Raw genomic sequence first — 17512 nt, forward strand, 5'->3', positions numbered from 1 at the left:
TGTTATCTCGACGAACCAAAATCGAACTGTACAAGTCCCGTCCTGATTTATGGTGCAGAAAAGTGTATGATTTATGATCTTTTGAATAATTTGAATGGACAAAAGCACTCAAGCTTTGGAAGTGTTTGATGCATTACCCACTCGTGGAAGCAGGAGGACCTTTAGCTTGGTATTTCCAATTGGCTTCAGATTGAAATTGATTCAGATGAATGGCGCGCTCTCATAGATTCGGCTACAATCGCGTTAGCGGTGCCTACATCTATTACATATGTATATGCATTTACATTTGCTTATGTTTGTACATAAGTATTTATGTATATCTGCATCCTATGCGAAATCAATCAGTGTGCATTTAAATTCCGTTCAAAGTTGACGCTTTTGAAACACAGTGCTCGCAATATCTATATTTTTTATTGAAATCAAAGTTATATGCATATAGAGATATACTAAATATTGGGTTGTAACGAAAATGAACTCCAGAAGGAATATCGTTGTTCTACTTGCATTAACTTGGAGTGTTTTCGGTGCAGTTTCTGCGGGTAAGATTTGTGAATTTCCGAACCGTGAAGCTCTGAGCACACTCATAGCCATTAATTTCTTATCACCAATTTGTGTATATGTATATGCGGAATTTAAATAAAATGTTCATACATTGCATTTGGAAATTGGGGAATGCAGATATTTATGTAAATATACATACATATATAGTATATACAGTCAGCTTCATAAGAAAGTGTACAAAACTTTTTTCCTAAATTGCTTGTATAATTATGTTTTTGCTAAGTGATACGAGTACAATGTAAGATTTATGTGTTTTTAGAAGAATATTTAATACTAATCAAGTTTATAAAAAACAAAAACAAAATTACTACAACAACAAAACATGTATGAAGATAAAATTGAAAACACATCAAATTTCTGGCGTCAAAAGAAAGTGTACACATGCTCAAGGAGCGAGGGAAACAAAAGTTAAATACTTTGTGTGATTTCCATTCGCTTTAATTATGAATGGTAAACGTCGAGGCATGGAATTGACAAGGTTTCTTGCTACTTCCTGTACAATTTTTTGTCATTCTTCCATAATAACATCCTTGTGCATATTCTTACTGCAGATCGTCCTTTTTCTGATTTTTTTGTCCAGGTAATGATAAATACTCATTGGGGGTTAGGCCGGTGGCTGTGGGGAGTGATCCAATTGCTTGGGTTCGTAATAGAGCATTTATTCTTTCACAACTTTTGGAGTGTATCTAGGGTAATTTTCCTGTTGAAATACTCAAGAGCGATACAAATTCAGTTATATTCTTCAAAATATCCTCGCAGTCCATCTTATTCATAATACTTTCTACGATTGTAAAATTACTAACCCTGATCGTAGCCATACACCGCCACACCATCACTGATGCGCCACCATGATTCACTGTTGATATTACTTTCTGTTCAGCAAATGTTCAGCTAAAAACACATTCTTCCAGAAGGAGATACCTTAGTTCTGTTATTTTTTCGCGAAATTTAAACGCTTCAATTGGTTGGTTTTGAATATCAATGTTTTTTTCCGCGGAACTCGACCATGTAGACCACTTGAATGTAGTGCCCGACAAATTGTGCTAGCACTAACTGTCACATCTTTTGTCATTTTCACTGCACTTTTAGGAGGATTTTTCTTTACACTTCGAAAAATTACCTTGATTCAGTATTATTTAGTCGTTTTACTCTACCAGATTTTTTATAGTTTCGGTACATCCCATGTAGCTCATCGAGTATTTATGGGATCAAATAGACAAAAAAAAAATCAGAAAAAGGACGATCTGCAATAAGGACATGCACAAGGAAGTTATTGTGGAAATAATAATAAATTATTATAGAAGCATCTCTTTCACTCAATTGACCAAAGTAATCTAAACTTGATGTGAACGACATTTCGAATGAAAAAACTCACCCATTTGTGTTTTTCTTATTACGAACTTCACATGTGAAAAAACTCACATTTCGAAAATTTTCCCTAAACGTAAATGAAAATGTGTTCATGTGAAACGCATAAATGTGGTCACATATTCCACAGAAGGGAACAACTCAGTAATATTCGTCAGGAGAGAACAACGCATCGATAAAATATATGTAAGCACAACGACAGTAACGACAACTTTAGTAACTTTTTATACTCTCGCAACAAAGTTGCTAGAGAGTATAATTTATAGTTTTGTTCACATAACGGTTGTTTGTAACACCTAAAACTGGACGAGTTAGATATAGAGTCATATATACCAAAGTGATCAGGGTGACGAGTAGATTTGAAATCCGTTCGTCTGTCCGTCTTTGCAAGCTGTAACTTGGGTAAAAATTAAAATATCTTAATGAAACTTGGAACACATGTTCCTTGGGGCAGTGAGAGGGTTGCTTTCGAAAATGGGCGCAATTGGACAATTGCCACGCCCACAAAATGGCGAAAACCAAAAACACATAAAGGGTCATAACTATGCCATAAATAAAGTTATAAAAGTAAAATTTGGAAAAAGGGATCGCACTAGGAAGGGGCATATTTGGATGTAATTTTTTGGGTAAGTGGGCGTGGCCCCGCCCACAAATCGGTTATTTATATATAACTCGCAAACCAATAAAGAAAATTACTAAAAGTGGGTTAATTCACTAACGAAAAACGACAGAATCACTAAATTTCACAGAAATAATAGTAGAAGGGAGCTGCACTCAGATTTTTTTACAAAATCTAAAATGGGAGTGTCATCGCCCACTTATGGATCAAAAACCATATCTCAGGAACTACTCGACAGATTTTAATGAAATTCGGTATATAATATTTTCTTTACACCCTGAAAACACGGATAAAAAATGGGCGAAATCGGTTTACAACCACGACTACTTTCCTTATAACTCAAATATGAACTCCATCTGATTCCTTCACTTTATCATGTATACATAAGGAACCAATGAAGATAGTGGAATAAAACTTTACACAAATAGTACATATCATCTCTGACTTCACTTGTGAAAAAATTTTCAAAAACGGAGTACAACTTTTCAAGGCCCCAGATATCGAACATGTTGAACTCAGCGCCTAAGGATACATTTTAACCGAAAATATGGGTAAATCTCCCAGATAATTTAATGTAATTCAGAGGAAAATGTTTTCTTCTAAAAGTGTGTCTCTGTTCCAAAAATTATTAAAATCGGGTCATAACATATCCTAGCTCTCATATATCTAATTATAGGTTTTTCAAAAATATCTTCTCCTAGCTCGCATATACCTAATTATAGGTTTTTCAAAAATACGGTGGGCTTTATTCCGTATATATGTATTGCTTAATATGTGAGATGTCTTAGCAAAATTAAGTGAGCGCATAGTCTTGGATATAGTGTACCCCGCTGGTGAAAATGAAATAATTTTCAATTTCGTTATTCTATTAAACTTTATGCCGAAAATTTACCCATTTGTATGTTTGTAAGTTTCAACAATAAATTGCGAGAGTATAAAATGTTCGGTTGCATCCGAACTTAGCCTTTCCTTACTTGTTAATATAAACTTTGGTCCATTAACAAAACGAAATTGTCTTATTTGGTGAATACTTTGGTTGAAAGTCCTGGTATAAGAAAAAAGGTTTCCAAAAAGAAAATAAACAGAAAGTACTTGAATTTCAAAAAAATGTACAAGGTTCCCTCAACAGCATGGACCTCCAACCCTATCAATATCAATAATGGACTTAACCGCAACCGTAGAAAGCGTGTTGAAGGTGGTAGGACTTTTGGTTCGAACGGAACTGGTAATAATGTACAACGCGATTATGCAGATGAAGATACGAAAAAACATAGCATTTGCAGAATATCCTCTATTCTAAAAATATAACCGAGATAATAGAAACAGAAAATACAAAGGCACACGTCACGCCACATAAGCAAAAAAAGCCAAACAAAATAAACCTAACTCGGCTAAACTACTAAAAATGGAAATAGAAACCAAACGATATATGTATGTATCTATTAATATACATACAGTAATATAACATACATATATATATATATATATATATATATATATTGTCTGAAACTTGCCTGGGATAAGCTAACATCCACTTGTGTACCAACGCCTTTTTTATTTCCATTTCCTTTTTACTTTATATTAGGTTAGTCAAGAGAATTGGACTTGTCACGTAAAATCCTTCTGGACATTCGTTCAATTAACTGCTGGCTAGTATTATTTTCTTCTACAAAAAGAAAAAGACGCAAGTAAACAAGTTCTGAAGTGTCTGAGGGTGAAGTGCCTAATTTATTTTAGATATCAGCACAAGATGGAACTCAACATACTGTGTGATTGAACGCTTTACCAAGTTAATTTCGTACGTACATATATAACTGACAAACATCAAACATCACCTCAGAGACCAAAAAAGAGTTAATCGAAATAGTTGCTTTATTGAGACCATTAGAAGCTATGTCAGATAAGTGGTCAACACTAGCCAGCTCTGAGCCAAATCATTCCAATGGTTCATTGCGGTGGCGAACAAATACCAAAAATTGCTTTCAAATCTTCATTGGCATTTGAATCAAAATAAGTTTTGCTGAAGTAGTTTGATCGGCGTTTTAAGGCAATTGAACACTTCTTATTGGGAGCGGCTTCAACTACATATATGTATATACGGCCCACGGTTTAAAAAAAATGTTTTGCAGGAGTCTTCATAAATGGTTTTGACCTTCATAATAGTATAATATATCTGAGAGATTTATTGGTATTTTCGGTGAAAAAATGGCATTTAAGCACTGAGTTTTTGTATTTTGTATTTGTGCACAATTGTGTTCCGATATGTTGCGAGAATATAAAAAAAATTCCACGTGTTTATAATATTTACTACCTTTTTCGATTTTAGCAACTCACAATTAGCCAGAAACATCCTCAAAATGACTGTAAACTTATTTCCTGATCAGCATACATACATATATTACTAAGAAAATGCATATATGCATACATATAAGTAGATGTAGCTACAAGTAATTCTACATATTAATTTATCCTTTAAACAGAAGAGAGTTATGGAGTGTGCCAAACACCAAACGACGCTCCCGGCGAATGTATGTTAATACAAAAATGCACTGAACTTTATAACACGGCCGTTAACCCCAATTTAGAAAAAGAGGAATTACTATTTTTAAGGCGGAGTAAATGTGGTGAACTTGGCAAAAGTATTCTGGTAAGTACAACACATTGATCCAATCAGAAACATTGAATTCTGAAATCTCGAAATCAGAAAATTTCATAAAAAAACACTAACAAACTTTACACTTATATAAATATTTTGATTGAATTTATGAACAAAAAATGTATTCGCTTAAGTACATATGTACATATATATTTTTGCTGATGGAGGAGAATTGGAGAGATCTCGCTATGATCTAAAACTTTAAAGACCTCGATGTAAACGAAACAATGTACATACTTCAGGTTCAACAAAAATAGTTATACTTTATTTAAAGGATTTTTCAAAACAGGTTTATTAAAAATGTTCGAGTAAATAAGGCAGTTTTTACGTACATATGTCCTCGGCGTTCTTGAGAGGAATGCAAGTTCTTCTATATCTTTAGTTCATCACTTGTCTTCGGTTTTACGTTTTTTTTTGATGAGGGAGACTACCAGCATGAAATAGGCAAGAACTTCGATATTCCATTGGCTCAGTTTACATTTTGTTGCGTATTAAAACATGTTATAGTATCGCTTCAATACCATATGTGGCCTTAATGGATAAACCTTAATTTAATTGGCATGACATGACATTTAAATCAAACATTTTAGTAATAAAATGTAACGGAAGCATTTGACAATGTACTACTATGAATGCTACACTCAAAATTTATAATTTTACATTGAATTTACAACATTCGGTATTGTTATTTGTGCAAGTGAGTTGTCATTATTTAAAATGGGTCGAAAATTAAAAGAAACTACCGCTGAAGTAATAAAAATTATTTTAAATTTACATAAACAAAATATGTCAAGTGCCGAAATAAGTAAACATGTAAATAGAAGCAGATATACTATTTACAGTATCATAAAGCGTGTTGAAGGGGAAGAAAACCTTCAAAGTCGTACTCATACCGGTGACCCCGCAAGCTTACCAACGATGAAAAACGGCAAATTGTAAGAAAACTTAAAAAAAATCCCAAAATTATCTTTACGCAGGTGACAGCAGAAGTTCGTGAAGAAATTGGGAAAAATATTCACGTAAAAACTGTACACAGAACCTTGCATCGTGCTGGTTACAGTTCACGAATAGTGCGAAAAGAAACCTCCCGCCAGCAATGCTAATAAAAAAGAGGGTGGACTTCGCAAAAGCATACAAGGATAAACCATCTGAGTTCTGGAGCAACATTCTCTTTAGCGACGAGAGTAAATTCAATATTTTTCAGTCAGAAGGCATAATACGGGTCTGGAGGAACCCTAATATTGAACTTGTGAAAAATAACTCGATAAGTACAGTTAAACATTGGGGTGGAGGAGTCATGATATGGGTTTGTATGTCAGCAGCCGATGTTGGAAATCTCGTATTCATTGAGGGGACAATTGATAAAACAGTTTACTTGAATATACTGAAGGACAATTTAAAAGAAAGCGTTCAAAAGCTAAACCTTGGGAATCACTTTTATTTCCAACAGGACAATGACCCCAAACATACTGCTTAGGACATGCGTATATGGATGATATATGTACAATGTTCTCATATTCTTCCGACTCCTCCACAGTCTCCAGACCTAAATTCCATAGAATATTTGTGGGATGCGTTTGGTAGGCGTGTCAGTAAGCAAAATATTACCAGCAAATCTCAACTATGAGATGTTCTTCAGTGAGAATGGCAAAATATTGGACCAAGTGTGACAAAAAAGTTAACTTACCCCATGCAAAATATGCTTAAAGATGCATTGAAACAAAAGGATTGCGCACCAAATACACATTTTTTTATTATATTATAACTTTTGTTAAACAAGAGTGTGTGAATAATTTTGTCCCTTGCATAAATGAAGTAATATGCAATTTTGGTATATTTATTTAAAAGCGAAAGTCAATTTATTAAATTTTTGTTATTTTTAAATACCTAAGATATGAATAAAGATTTCCTTAGAACAAACCTATAAGCTAGTTTTTATGATTTCCAAGATAAAACTGTTTTTGTGGAAAACTGAACGATGTGTGAAAAATTATGTCCGCCTCTGTATATACATATACAAATTCTTATAACTCCTTATAAACTTTCACAAATCAAATTTTTGCACAGGAGATGCTGGATCGCCCTAGAACCATGATTAAAGACATCTTTACATACACCTTCCTCAGAAGCTCGGAAGAGAGCAATAATAAAATACATGCTATATTTCTCCGAAATTCCGATGCTTCTTCCTTATGCCAAAGCCAGACATATGGTTTACGAACGTGTTCGACTGCAACTGCAAACAATCTTAAAATATTTATTTTGTTTACTTAACCTTTTTTTGTATATACTTAACTTTAACAGTTAGCAAAAACTTGTAGAATAATTAAAAAAAAAAACTTCCGAATTTTATGTATCGAATGTATTTAGTGAATGTCACACTACGAATATCGAACTTGCGTGTTAAGATGATCGAATTGCATGATAGCGATTTCGTAACTTTTCCGAAAAAACAGAATTGCGTGATAGGGCAGAATATAAAAAATTAATTTCAGGTTCTAACACAGTAGGAACGCCAGAATTGTATTGTCATAACAGATCATAAAATTAACCTCAGTATTTTGCAAGTGCACATTCCACTAACGATCTCCGTATTTTCCAACGAGTGCCAATATGAAAAAGAGTTTCCAAATAGGTGGTTTCGGATTAAGACAAGAAAAAGTGTGAAGATGTGAAGTAAAATTTGAATACGAAACATCGACATAAGACATCGCTGAATATAACATCAATGTTTTTAGATTTGAAACATCGATGGCAAAAATCGGTGCTTTTTGACAGCAATATCGATTAGTGTCCGACCGATACCCAATTTTTGGCCGAAGCCGATGCCGATGCGGATTAATCGGCCAATTGGGAAAGTATCGGCCGATGCCGATTCTTTCATGGACAAATTTATTTAGTAAGGTAGTATAGTAACAAAAGAAAAACAGAAACAAATAACATCACAAAATAAGTAAAAAATCGGTCCATATGTAAATTTGGAACTGTTTATTAATGTAATTAATATTCAAAACTTAATGATTTATTTTTATAATATAGTAGTTTTCCGAAATAACGAACACATTAATTGTCAAGCCTGTTCGTTACATCGAATTATTCGTTAATTCGAGTACTCACTTAGAGGTATGTTTTTCAATAAAAATTAGTTAAATATTCGTAAATTGCAGTTCAATAAATTTTTTTATTAATTATTTGTTAAAAAATTAAAAACCATAACAAAACAATTCAAATCCAATAAATTCTTCCAAAATGGACCAACTCTGACACTTATACTTCTATTTGGTGCTTACCAATAATTTTAAGCTTTTTTATAAAATTCAATATTTTTTTCAATTTGCACATTTCTTTCGAATTTTTTCAAGTTTTATTTTTAATTCTGGTTCGATGTCATTTGATTTTTTTCACTTTCTTCATATGTATTATTCATGTTGTTCGTTAAACCGAGTATTTACAAATCACCGATATTCGTTATTTAAGGTACTCAATGTAACAGGTACAATGATGTTGATTATGAAAATTTGTCTCAAGGGAAACTTTTAATAATAGACTCTCCCACTTTTTTGCCAAGCAAGCGTTTTTATAAGAGTGACATTATACAATTATCTCCAAAAGCTCAACAAGTTGTTGCACAAAGCTGTGCATATTTGATAAATCCGATCATTCTAAATAATGTAATAATAAATTCAATACACAAATAATGAAGTTATTTATACTAGACTTAATATTAGCATATTGATGAATGATTGGTTCAGGCCAACATAAATCAAACTGTATTTTATAAGGTGAACAGAAGGATTTATATTTTAGGCTTTTAAGAAATCAAAAATTGAAATAAAGAAAATGATGTAAGTCTAATTCAAAAGAAGTAGAAAGAATCGTCTAAGAATCGGCCAAAAATGGCCGATGCCGATGCTGAATTTTGTGGCCGATACTGGCCGATGCCGATGCCAAGGCCGAGTAATCGGTCGGACTCTAATATCGATGTTTTTGAAACATCGCTACATCGTTTGCCTCCCTATTCGTCGTCAGACAGAAACCGTTAGTAATTACTTGGTGCCAGATTCGAAGTGTATGGTAGGTAAAGAAACTTCAAACCAAGTGGAAGCTTGTAAATCCACTAAGTTCAAGAAAAGCATATCGATAATAACCACCCCACCCTACGTACAAAGGTTATGTTGAAAACTACCAATGAAAAACGTAAGAAACACCAATTTTTTAGAAGAAATTGCAGAAACGAGCTTTACTCAGATATTTATAAAAAAAGGAAAATATACTTGGATTCGCCTACTTTTGGGTCAAAAACCATATCTCAGGAACTTCTCGACCAATTGCAATGAAATTTAGTACGTATTATTTTGTTGACCCCACGATGTTACCGATGGAAAATGTGTGAAATCAGTTCACAGCCATGCCTACTTCCCTTATAACACAATTTTTGATTCCATCTAATTCGTTCACTTTACAATATTTAAGTTAAGCACCAGATAAGATATCGAAACAAAACTTTGCACAAATACTTAGAATATTATTGATTGCGCAGCCACATAAAAGTAATTTTTGTCCCAGCCTGAGGGTCTTACTATGTGTGCTAAAGGTGTTTTGGTTCGTTGAATCCGAATCCGAGGTCCCCACCAAATAAGGGTTATAACCCATTACCCCATAAAACTAATATGGCAGATGCTATTTTGAAAAAATCACCGGAATCTCTTGTTACCCGTTACTCGGGGGTTCTGGGAGTCGCGGATTACAAATTAGATGTTATTTTTTCAAAAATTCAAAATAGCGAACCAATAGAGTGGACACATTTTATTAATTCATTATATTCGTAGACACCTCGAAAACCCCCGACTAACGAGTTTCGAGCGATTCCGATGAATTTCTCAAAATAGCGTCCACCAAATTGAATCCGCCATTTTGAATTTTGGAAACATGGATTCGGATTCGGATTCCTAATCTGCGACCCCGAAAACCCCGAATAGCGAGTTTCATGCGAATCCGATGAAGTTGAAAATAGTTGTCCGCCGTATTGGTTTTCTGAGGTTATGTCAAAACTCTTATTTGATGGAGTTAAATGGACCTGGATTTCGGATTCAGCAACCCCAGAAAAATAATGGGCACATAGCAAGATCACCAGATCACGCCAAACAATTTTTGTTTGTGACTGTGTTGAATTTTTTTTTTTACTTGTATTTACAGGTTTGCTGCCCTAAGCCTCAACAACCTGATATCAATATTTTGGAACGAAAACCAGGTTAGTGTAATATTTTACCCATCAATATTTACATACCTGTTATTAATATACTGACATATGTATATACAGTGATCCCCGCTTAAGTGCCCCTCCGTTTAAGTGCCTTTCCCGCTTAAGTGACAATATTTTGCGGCATCGTAGTTTTTTATCTAAATTTACATATGTATAAAATTCTCTGCTTAAGAGCCTCCGAGAAAGTGCCTTTCTCTCTTAAATGCCTACAATATTTAAGTCACAAATACAAAATTGTTTGCAATTTTCCTCTTTTAAGTGCCTTTTAATTTTTTTGATATTGAATGTGCCGAGTATTGTCAAAAGGAAAACATATATGTACATACATAAAACTTTTATACTCTGTGCAACATGTTGCAAGAGTATACAAATCCACAAGCACGGTGCAGATTATACCGGTGCCTTTTAATTTTTATTCATTTATTTTACAGAATATGATTGCGAAACTCCGAATGGAAAAAAAGGACGTTGTATTTATATCCTTGAATGTGGTTCTTTATTACCGTTAGTCAAAGAAAATGTAACACCAAATGAAATAGATTTCTTAACGAAAAGCGTGTGTAGACAGGGAACACGACAGGTAAGATGATAAACTACATCTACAAATTTTTATGAAATAGTTCATAAAGTTCCAAGTTTGCGACCTCTAAATTCATTAGATTACAATTTAATTAATAGCTACACAATATTAATATTGGTACAATGGTAATATTGTTTAAGATATACTTTCTTCTACCATTTTACTGTATTTAGGTATGCTGCCCCGACCCGCCGAAGATTGATCGGGAAGAATTGCTTTTGCCCCCGAATTGTGGAAAAACTTCTTTAGCGGGGCGCATTTATGGTGGAACCGCGGCGGATATTGATGAATTCCCATGGACGGCTTTGCTTATATACACGAGAGGTGAGAACACTGTCTCTAGTGTATATACAGTGAACCGAAAAAAGACTTGAACTTGACTTTAAGGTTACTTATCTCTTGAATTAATGAAAATTTTGACATGCATCCAAAAGTGAGAAAAAGTGCGTTTTATTAGTTAAAAATTAAGTTTTATGTTATAATATGCTAATTTTGTTGAGCGATTTAAGTATTTGGAGTAAAAAAGGTAAAAGCATAAACATGTCAAAGTTTACTAGCTCGGACAATACGGTGAAAATACTCCCGAAATATTAAATATTGTCAAAAAACCACATACTAGTGTTCAGTACTTTATTGTTTAATTTAAAAATTTTGAACGGTGAAGTTGGAATATTTGGTAGCGGAAGCCTCAAACAATTTTTCACACGCCAAGATGAAAAGAAAATTGCACGAAGGATCAAGAAAACCCCCAAAACATCCCCTGTGGCTATCGCTAAGGAGTTGGAGTAAGCTGGCATTGCAAATGTCCACATTTAAACTGTGCGAAAGTTCTTACACTCACTCGATTTTAGAGCGCATACTCCACGAAACATGCTGCACTTATAGAAGAGAAATATTGTGAAACGTTTACTATATGCCAAAGAGTAAATCCAACGTAATAACAAACTTTGGAACTCAGTAAACTTTACAGATGAGCCAGAATTTAATTTATTTGAACCTATAATCGTCGATTTGTATGGCGCAAAGAGGGAGAAGTGCCGTAGGTTAAAGCTTTAATTAAGACTGTCAATCATGGATGAGGTAGCTTTATAGTGTGCGTAAGTAATCTTGTATTCACCGAAGGAATAATGAAAAGAATAGACTACTTGGCAATACTAGTATTTCAATATCCGTATTTTGCGTAATAATCTTGTATGGTTTTTCAATACTCGACACAGTAGTACCAAAAGTTACAATTATTCGTGAATGATCAGAATTTAAGACAAAGCTCTCCTTAATATGAAATTGGAGTTATGGTATATCGTAGTAGATAACCAAATCTAGCCAGTAAATAGCTAAGTTCCTTTTGAGTTAGTCAGTCTACATATGTAGCCAACAATGCTTAGCGTTATAGTCCCCTCCAGCTATAAAGTGGTTACCAAGAATTTGAAAAAATATTTTGTAGTCATCTAATTTAAAAGCAAACCGTAGATGTACATTAGGGTGGCCCTTAGTTGTATGGAGGATAAAAAAAGTTTCTGGATTCTCGACCGCACCCCCTAGAAATATGCGAATAGCCTAAAAACTAGTATATACAAAGTTTTGGGTCAATCAAAAAAGGTTTAGAGGTTGTGTAAGGAGCTTGAAATCCTGAAAAAATAAGAATTTTTGCCATTTTTATGTCTCAGACTTCCATATTTCAAAGTCACATTATCCCTTACTGGTTTTCCATACCGTAATAAGATAATAAGAATAACATTAGAACCGTTATAACGGTATATCACGAGCATGCGACGCTTGAGAATGCACCACATTAAATTTATTTTTATATTTGAATTTCTGTAACTCTATCTTCAATCGACCTATTTTTAAGATTGTGGTAATTTTGGAAAGGTAATAAAATGCAGATCTTATTACGGTATGGAAACCAGATAGTGTGGCTTTGAAATATGGAGACATAAAAATGGCAAAAATTCTTAATTTTTCAGGATTTCAAGCTCCTTGCGCAACCTCTAAACCTTTTTTAATTGACCCAAAACTTTGTATATACTAGTTTTTGGGCTATTCGCATATTTCTAGGGGGTGCGATCGAGAATCGGAATACTTTGGAAAATAAGGGCCACCCTAATGTACATAGGTTAACTTTTAATTTTTTTTTATAGAAAGATGTTTTTGCATATAATGAAACATGCTTGATACAAAGGCCTTTTTTATCAAATGGATGATTTTTCCTGCTGTCTTTTTGATGCATTTTGATTGGGTATAGATGTTGTTGGACTTTTGTCCGCATATTAATCAATGTCTGAGTCCATTTCAGCATCTGCATTGTATTTTGCCTTGGACGAAAAAAAATTCGAAAAGCACTAAAATACGCAAAAATAGTTAAAAACATCGCTCCTTCAGAAAAAATATATGAAGAAATAATATGGCACTGCGTGCCCCAGGTCACGTATAGCGTACTCACCATATAAAACGCCGTATGATAAGATATATACATACCTAATTTTTTGATATATTTGTTACCAAACAAACAGGTGTCACAATTAAGGAATTTTTATTTTTATACTCTCACAAAATGTTGCACAGTGTATAATAGTTTTGTTCACCCAGAAATAAAATTGTTAGATATGGGGTTATATATATTTATATCAATGATCAGGGTGACGAGTAGATTTAAAATCCGGATATCTGTCCCCGTGTCCGTGCAATTACACAGAGTGTAATATATTTGTTCACTACATATGTTGAAAATTAAGACATTAATGAATGACCATTTTCGAAAATTATTGGTCAAACTGTAGGTTTGGTTATCATTTTTTGTTTCGTTTATTTTTTTCAGCAAATGGTGATACAACTTTTCTTTGCGGTGCTAGTCTCATTAATGATCGCTATGTTGTAACGGCAGCACATTGTGTTAGCAAAGAAGTAATTCCTCCAAATTGGCGCCTAACTGGAGTTCGTTTGGGTGAATGGGATCTAGAGACACCACAAGATTGCCAATTTGATAAAAAGGGTAATCAACTTTGTTCGGATCCACCTATTGATTTAAGTATTGAGGAAGAAATATGTCATCCACTGTACAATGAAACGACAAAAAAATATGATATAGCCTTACTGCGTCTTCAAGAGAAGGTCAATTTCAATAATTTCACCACTCCTATTTGTCTACCGGGCAGCGCAAGCTCTTCAGCAAGTAATTACGAGGGCGTAGCTATGGGCATTGCAGGTTGGGGAATAACGGAACAATTTAATAAGAGCCTAAAGAAATTAAAAGCATTGATACAAGGAGAAAACCTGGAAAGATGCAAAGCCAAATACCGTATGGACATAGATAATACTCAAATATGTGCGGGCGGTGAGAAAGGTGTCGACTCGTGTAATGGTGACTCTGGTGGACCACTAATGTTTGTCCAATCATTCCACGGAAGGGAATCATTCTTTCTGATTGGAGTCATTTCATTTGGTCCGACGCCTTGTGGACAAAAAGGATTCCCCGGCGTTTACACTCGAGTGGATACTTTCATTAGCTGGATACAAAATACCATTAGAAAATAAAATACTTAATTGTAATATGCACTTTTATTTTATTGATTATAGAAGTTTTCCGATAGAGATATTGTGTTAAAGTATGTTTAGTTAACGATGTAACACTAAAATTCAGTAGTTTAGTTACAAACTTGACTCTATATATTAAGAACTGTTACGTTAATCCCTCAATGAGCGTCGCAAGCTTATGTCCACATCATCCAAATAAAAATAATAAATCATATGACTTAAAACGCCTAAAAATTTATTCGAATTTCGTTGTAAGTATATACACGAGAGAAAATTCTTTGGACTTGTAAAGTACTGTAAGTATATCTGACAGTAATTATATGTTTAACTTTGCCAAAAAAAGTCATCTCGACTTCTTGCTTATTTCGATAGAACATTTGATTATCCGTATCGTTGTGACAATTACAAATCAAGAAGAAAAGTTAAAAATAAATCAATTTTTTTAAGTACTTTTTAAATTCTTATTTAGGTTTGCAGAGGGGTGTAGAATTTCATACTAGGAAAGTTTGTGACTTTCATTGGAAGTGGGCAGGAACGATTTTTTGCATATGGCCAAAACATGCCCCAGTTAAAAATCAAAGAAAGCCTCGGATGGGACACCCGCTTTGTTTACGACCCTTACAAACGTTTAAAGGATCACGATTTGAGGACATGCATCTGGAATGTCCGTACCCTTAATTAAAGGTGCCTCTGCCCAGTTGGTTGATGTCCTCGTACGACTAAAAGAAGTGCGATGGATGGAAGAAGCTGGGTCTATATATATACACTGGTGGCCACATAATTAGGGTGGCCACTTTTAGCACTAAATTTTCGCCTAGAGACCCACTGTAAATTGCAACGGTATGTTAAAACTGTGCAGAAAAATGTAGCACGTGTTTGACTGACAAATTTAGACACTTTCACTAAAATTCGGCGGTTTGATGAATTTATTGTATTTTGAGTGTGCTGGTGCTTGGTCACATACTTAAGGACACCAATTTTTTATACTCTCGCAACAAAGTTGCTAAAGATAGTATTATAGTTTTGTTCACATAACCGTTGTTTGTAACACCCAAAACTAAATGAGTGAGATATAGGGTTATATATACCAAAGTAATCAGGGTGAAGTTCAAATCCGAATGTCTCTCTGTCCGTCCGTCTGTGCAAGCTGTAACTTGAGTAAAAATTAAGATAGCTTGATGAAACTTGGCACACTGATTTCTTGGCACCACAGGAAGGTTGCTTTCGAAAATAAGCAAAATCGGTCCACTGCCACGCCCACAAAATGGCGAAAACCGAAAACACATAAAGGGTCATACCTAAGCCATAAATAAAGCTATGGAAATAAAATTTGGCATGAAGGATCGCACTATGAAGGGGCATATTTGGATGTAATTTTTTTGGGGAAGTGGGCGTGGCCCCGCCCCCTACTAAGTTTTTTGTACATATCTCGCAAACCAATAGAGCTATATAAACCAAACTTTCTGCAGTCGTTTTTTTTAGCCACTTCCTAATACAGTCCAAAAATGAGAGAAATCGGATAAAAACCACGCCCACCTCCTATACAAAGGTTAGGTTGAAAAATACTAAAAGTGGGTTAACTCACTAACGAAAAACGTCAGAAACACTAAATTTCACTTGAGAAATTGCAGATGGAAGCTGCACTCAGATTTTTTTACAAAATGGAAAATGGGCGTAGCGTAACCCACTTATGGTTCAAAAACCATATCTCAGGAACTACTCGACCGATTTCAATGAAACTTGGTTTGTAATAGTTTCCTTACATCCCATTGATATGTTGTGAAAATAGGCTAACTTGCTCAACAACCACGCCTACTTCCTATATACCAGAACTTTGATGACGATCTAAATCGTTTATTTTACAATATATAAAGTAAGCACTAGTGAAGATATCAGTGCAAAACTTTGCACAAATACTTCGTTTATAGTGTGGCAGCCCCATTCTAAAAATCGCCGAAATTGGAACATAGGCTTCCAAGGCCCCATATATCGAACATGAGGACCTCGGTGCTTCTAATCTAATATTAGGGTTTCCAACTTTCAATGGGCTTTACACAATATATATGACGAATATGTGGGTCAAATTGTGTATTATATAATATTAATAAAGTTACAGAAATTAATTGCGAGAGTATAAAATGTTCGGTTACACCCGAACTTAGCCCTTCCTTACTTGTTTTTGTTGGATTTTTATTATTTTAACACAAAAACTTGCGGTAAGTTGTGTAAATCATTTTTATATTAACTAAATATTCAATTTCAAATAAAATAACTGTTAGATATGGGTCGAAAAAAGAGTTGTACTCCAGAATTGAGGAAAATTATTATTTACAAGTACGTGAAGGAAAAAATGTCCATTAAGGCCGTAGCAAAGGAACCTTTGTGCTCAAAATCAATGGATTCATTACGGAAGTACAGGGAATAAAATTAGAAAAAAACGGCGCAGTAAAACTACATCAAAGGACGATCGTGTAATTTGTAGAGTTTGCAAGGCGAATCCTTTTTTAACTTCCAGGCAAATTCTTGGCACGATAAAGGATCAACTGACCAACGATGTATCAACACGAACCATCAGACGTCGTCTTCTTGAAAATGGGCTACGGGGTTGTATCGCAAGAAAAAAAACCGCACGTATCAAACAAAAACTTAAGGAGTCGTATTAAATTTGCAAAGGAACAGAAAACCCTTAGATTTTTGGAAACAAATACTGTGGAGCGATGAATCCAAGTTTAATTTATTTGGTTCAGATGGGAAACAATTTGTTCGACGCTCGCCAAACAAGGAATTTCATCCTCGATACACTTAAAAAACGGTTAAGCATGGTGGAGGCAGTATTATGGTTTGGGCTATATTTTTGTGGTACGGTGTAGGTTCTATTCGACAGAAAACTCAAAGAATGGGCCAATATTTATATAAAGATATATTGTCGAG

At 34.3% G+C, this 17512-nt stretch overlaps 1 protein-coding gene across 1 annotated transcript; it reads left to right on the forward strand.

Moving 5' to 3' along the window:
• Positions 1 to 317: 317 nt before the first annotated feature.
• LOC128919706 (serine protease easter-like) lies at positions 318 to 14795 on the forward strand. Its single transcript, XM_011196522.3, has 6 exons — positions 318 to 539; positions 5029 to 5195; positions 10401 to 10455; positions 10899 to 11047; positions 11221 to 11371; positions 13866 to 14795. Exons 1-6 carry the CDS (start codon positions 470 to 472, stop codon positions 14579 to 14581), a joined length of 1308 nt encoding a protein of 435 aa, XP_011194824.1. The 5' UTR covers positions 318 to 469; the 3' UTR covers positions 14582 to 14795.
• Positions 14796 to 17512: the final 2717 nt, after the last annotated feature.

This window comes from Zeugodacus cucurbitae, chromosome 3, assembly GCF_028554725.1.
Source record: "Zeugodacus cucurbitae isolate PBARC_wt_2022May chromosome 3, idZeuCucr1.2, whole genome shotgun sequence".
In the NCBI taxonomy this organism is placed as follows: Eukaryota; Metazoa; Arthropoda; class Insecta; order Diptera; family Tephritidae; genus Zeugodacus; species Zeugodacus cucurbitae.

Excerpts from the sequence above, each read along its gene's own strand:
- LOC128919706 (XM_011196522.3), top strand. The coding sequence starts at position 470 with ATGAACTCCAGAAGGAATATCGTTGTTCTACTTGCATTAACTTGGAGT. Across the intron at positions 11,048-11,220 it reads GTAGACAGGGAACACGACAG|GTATGCTGCCCCGACCCGCC; the intron begins GTAAGATGATAA and ends TACTGTATTTAG. Across the intron at positions 11,372-13,865 it reads TTTGCTTATATACACGAGAG|CAAATGGTGATACAACTTTT; the intron begins GTGAGAACACTG and ends TATTTTTTTCAG.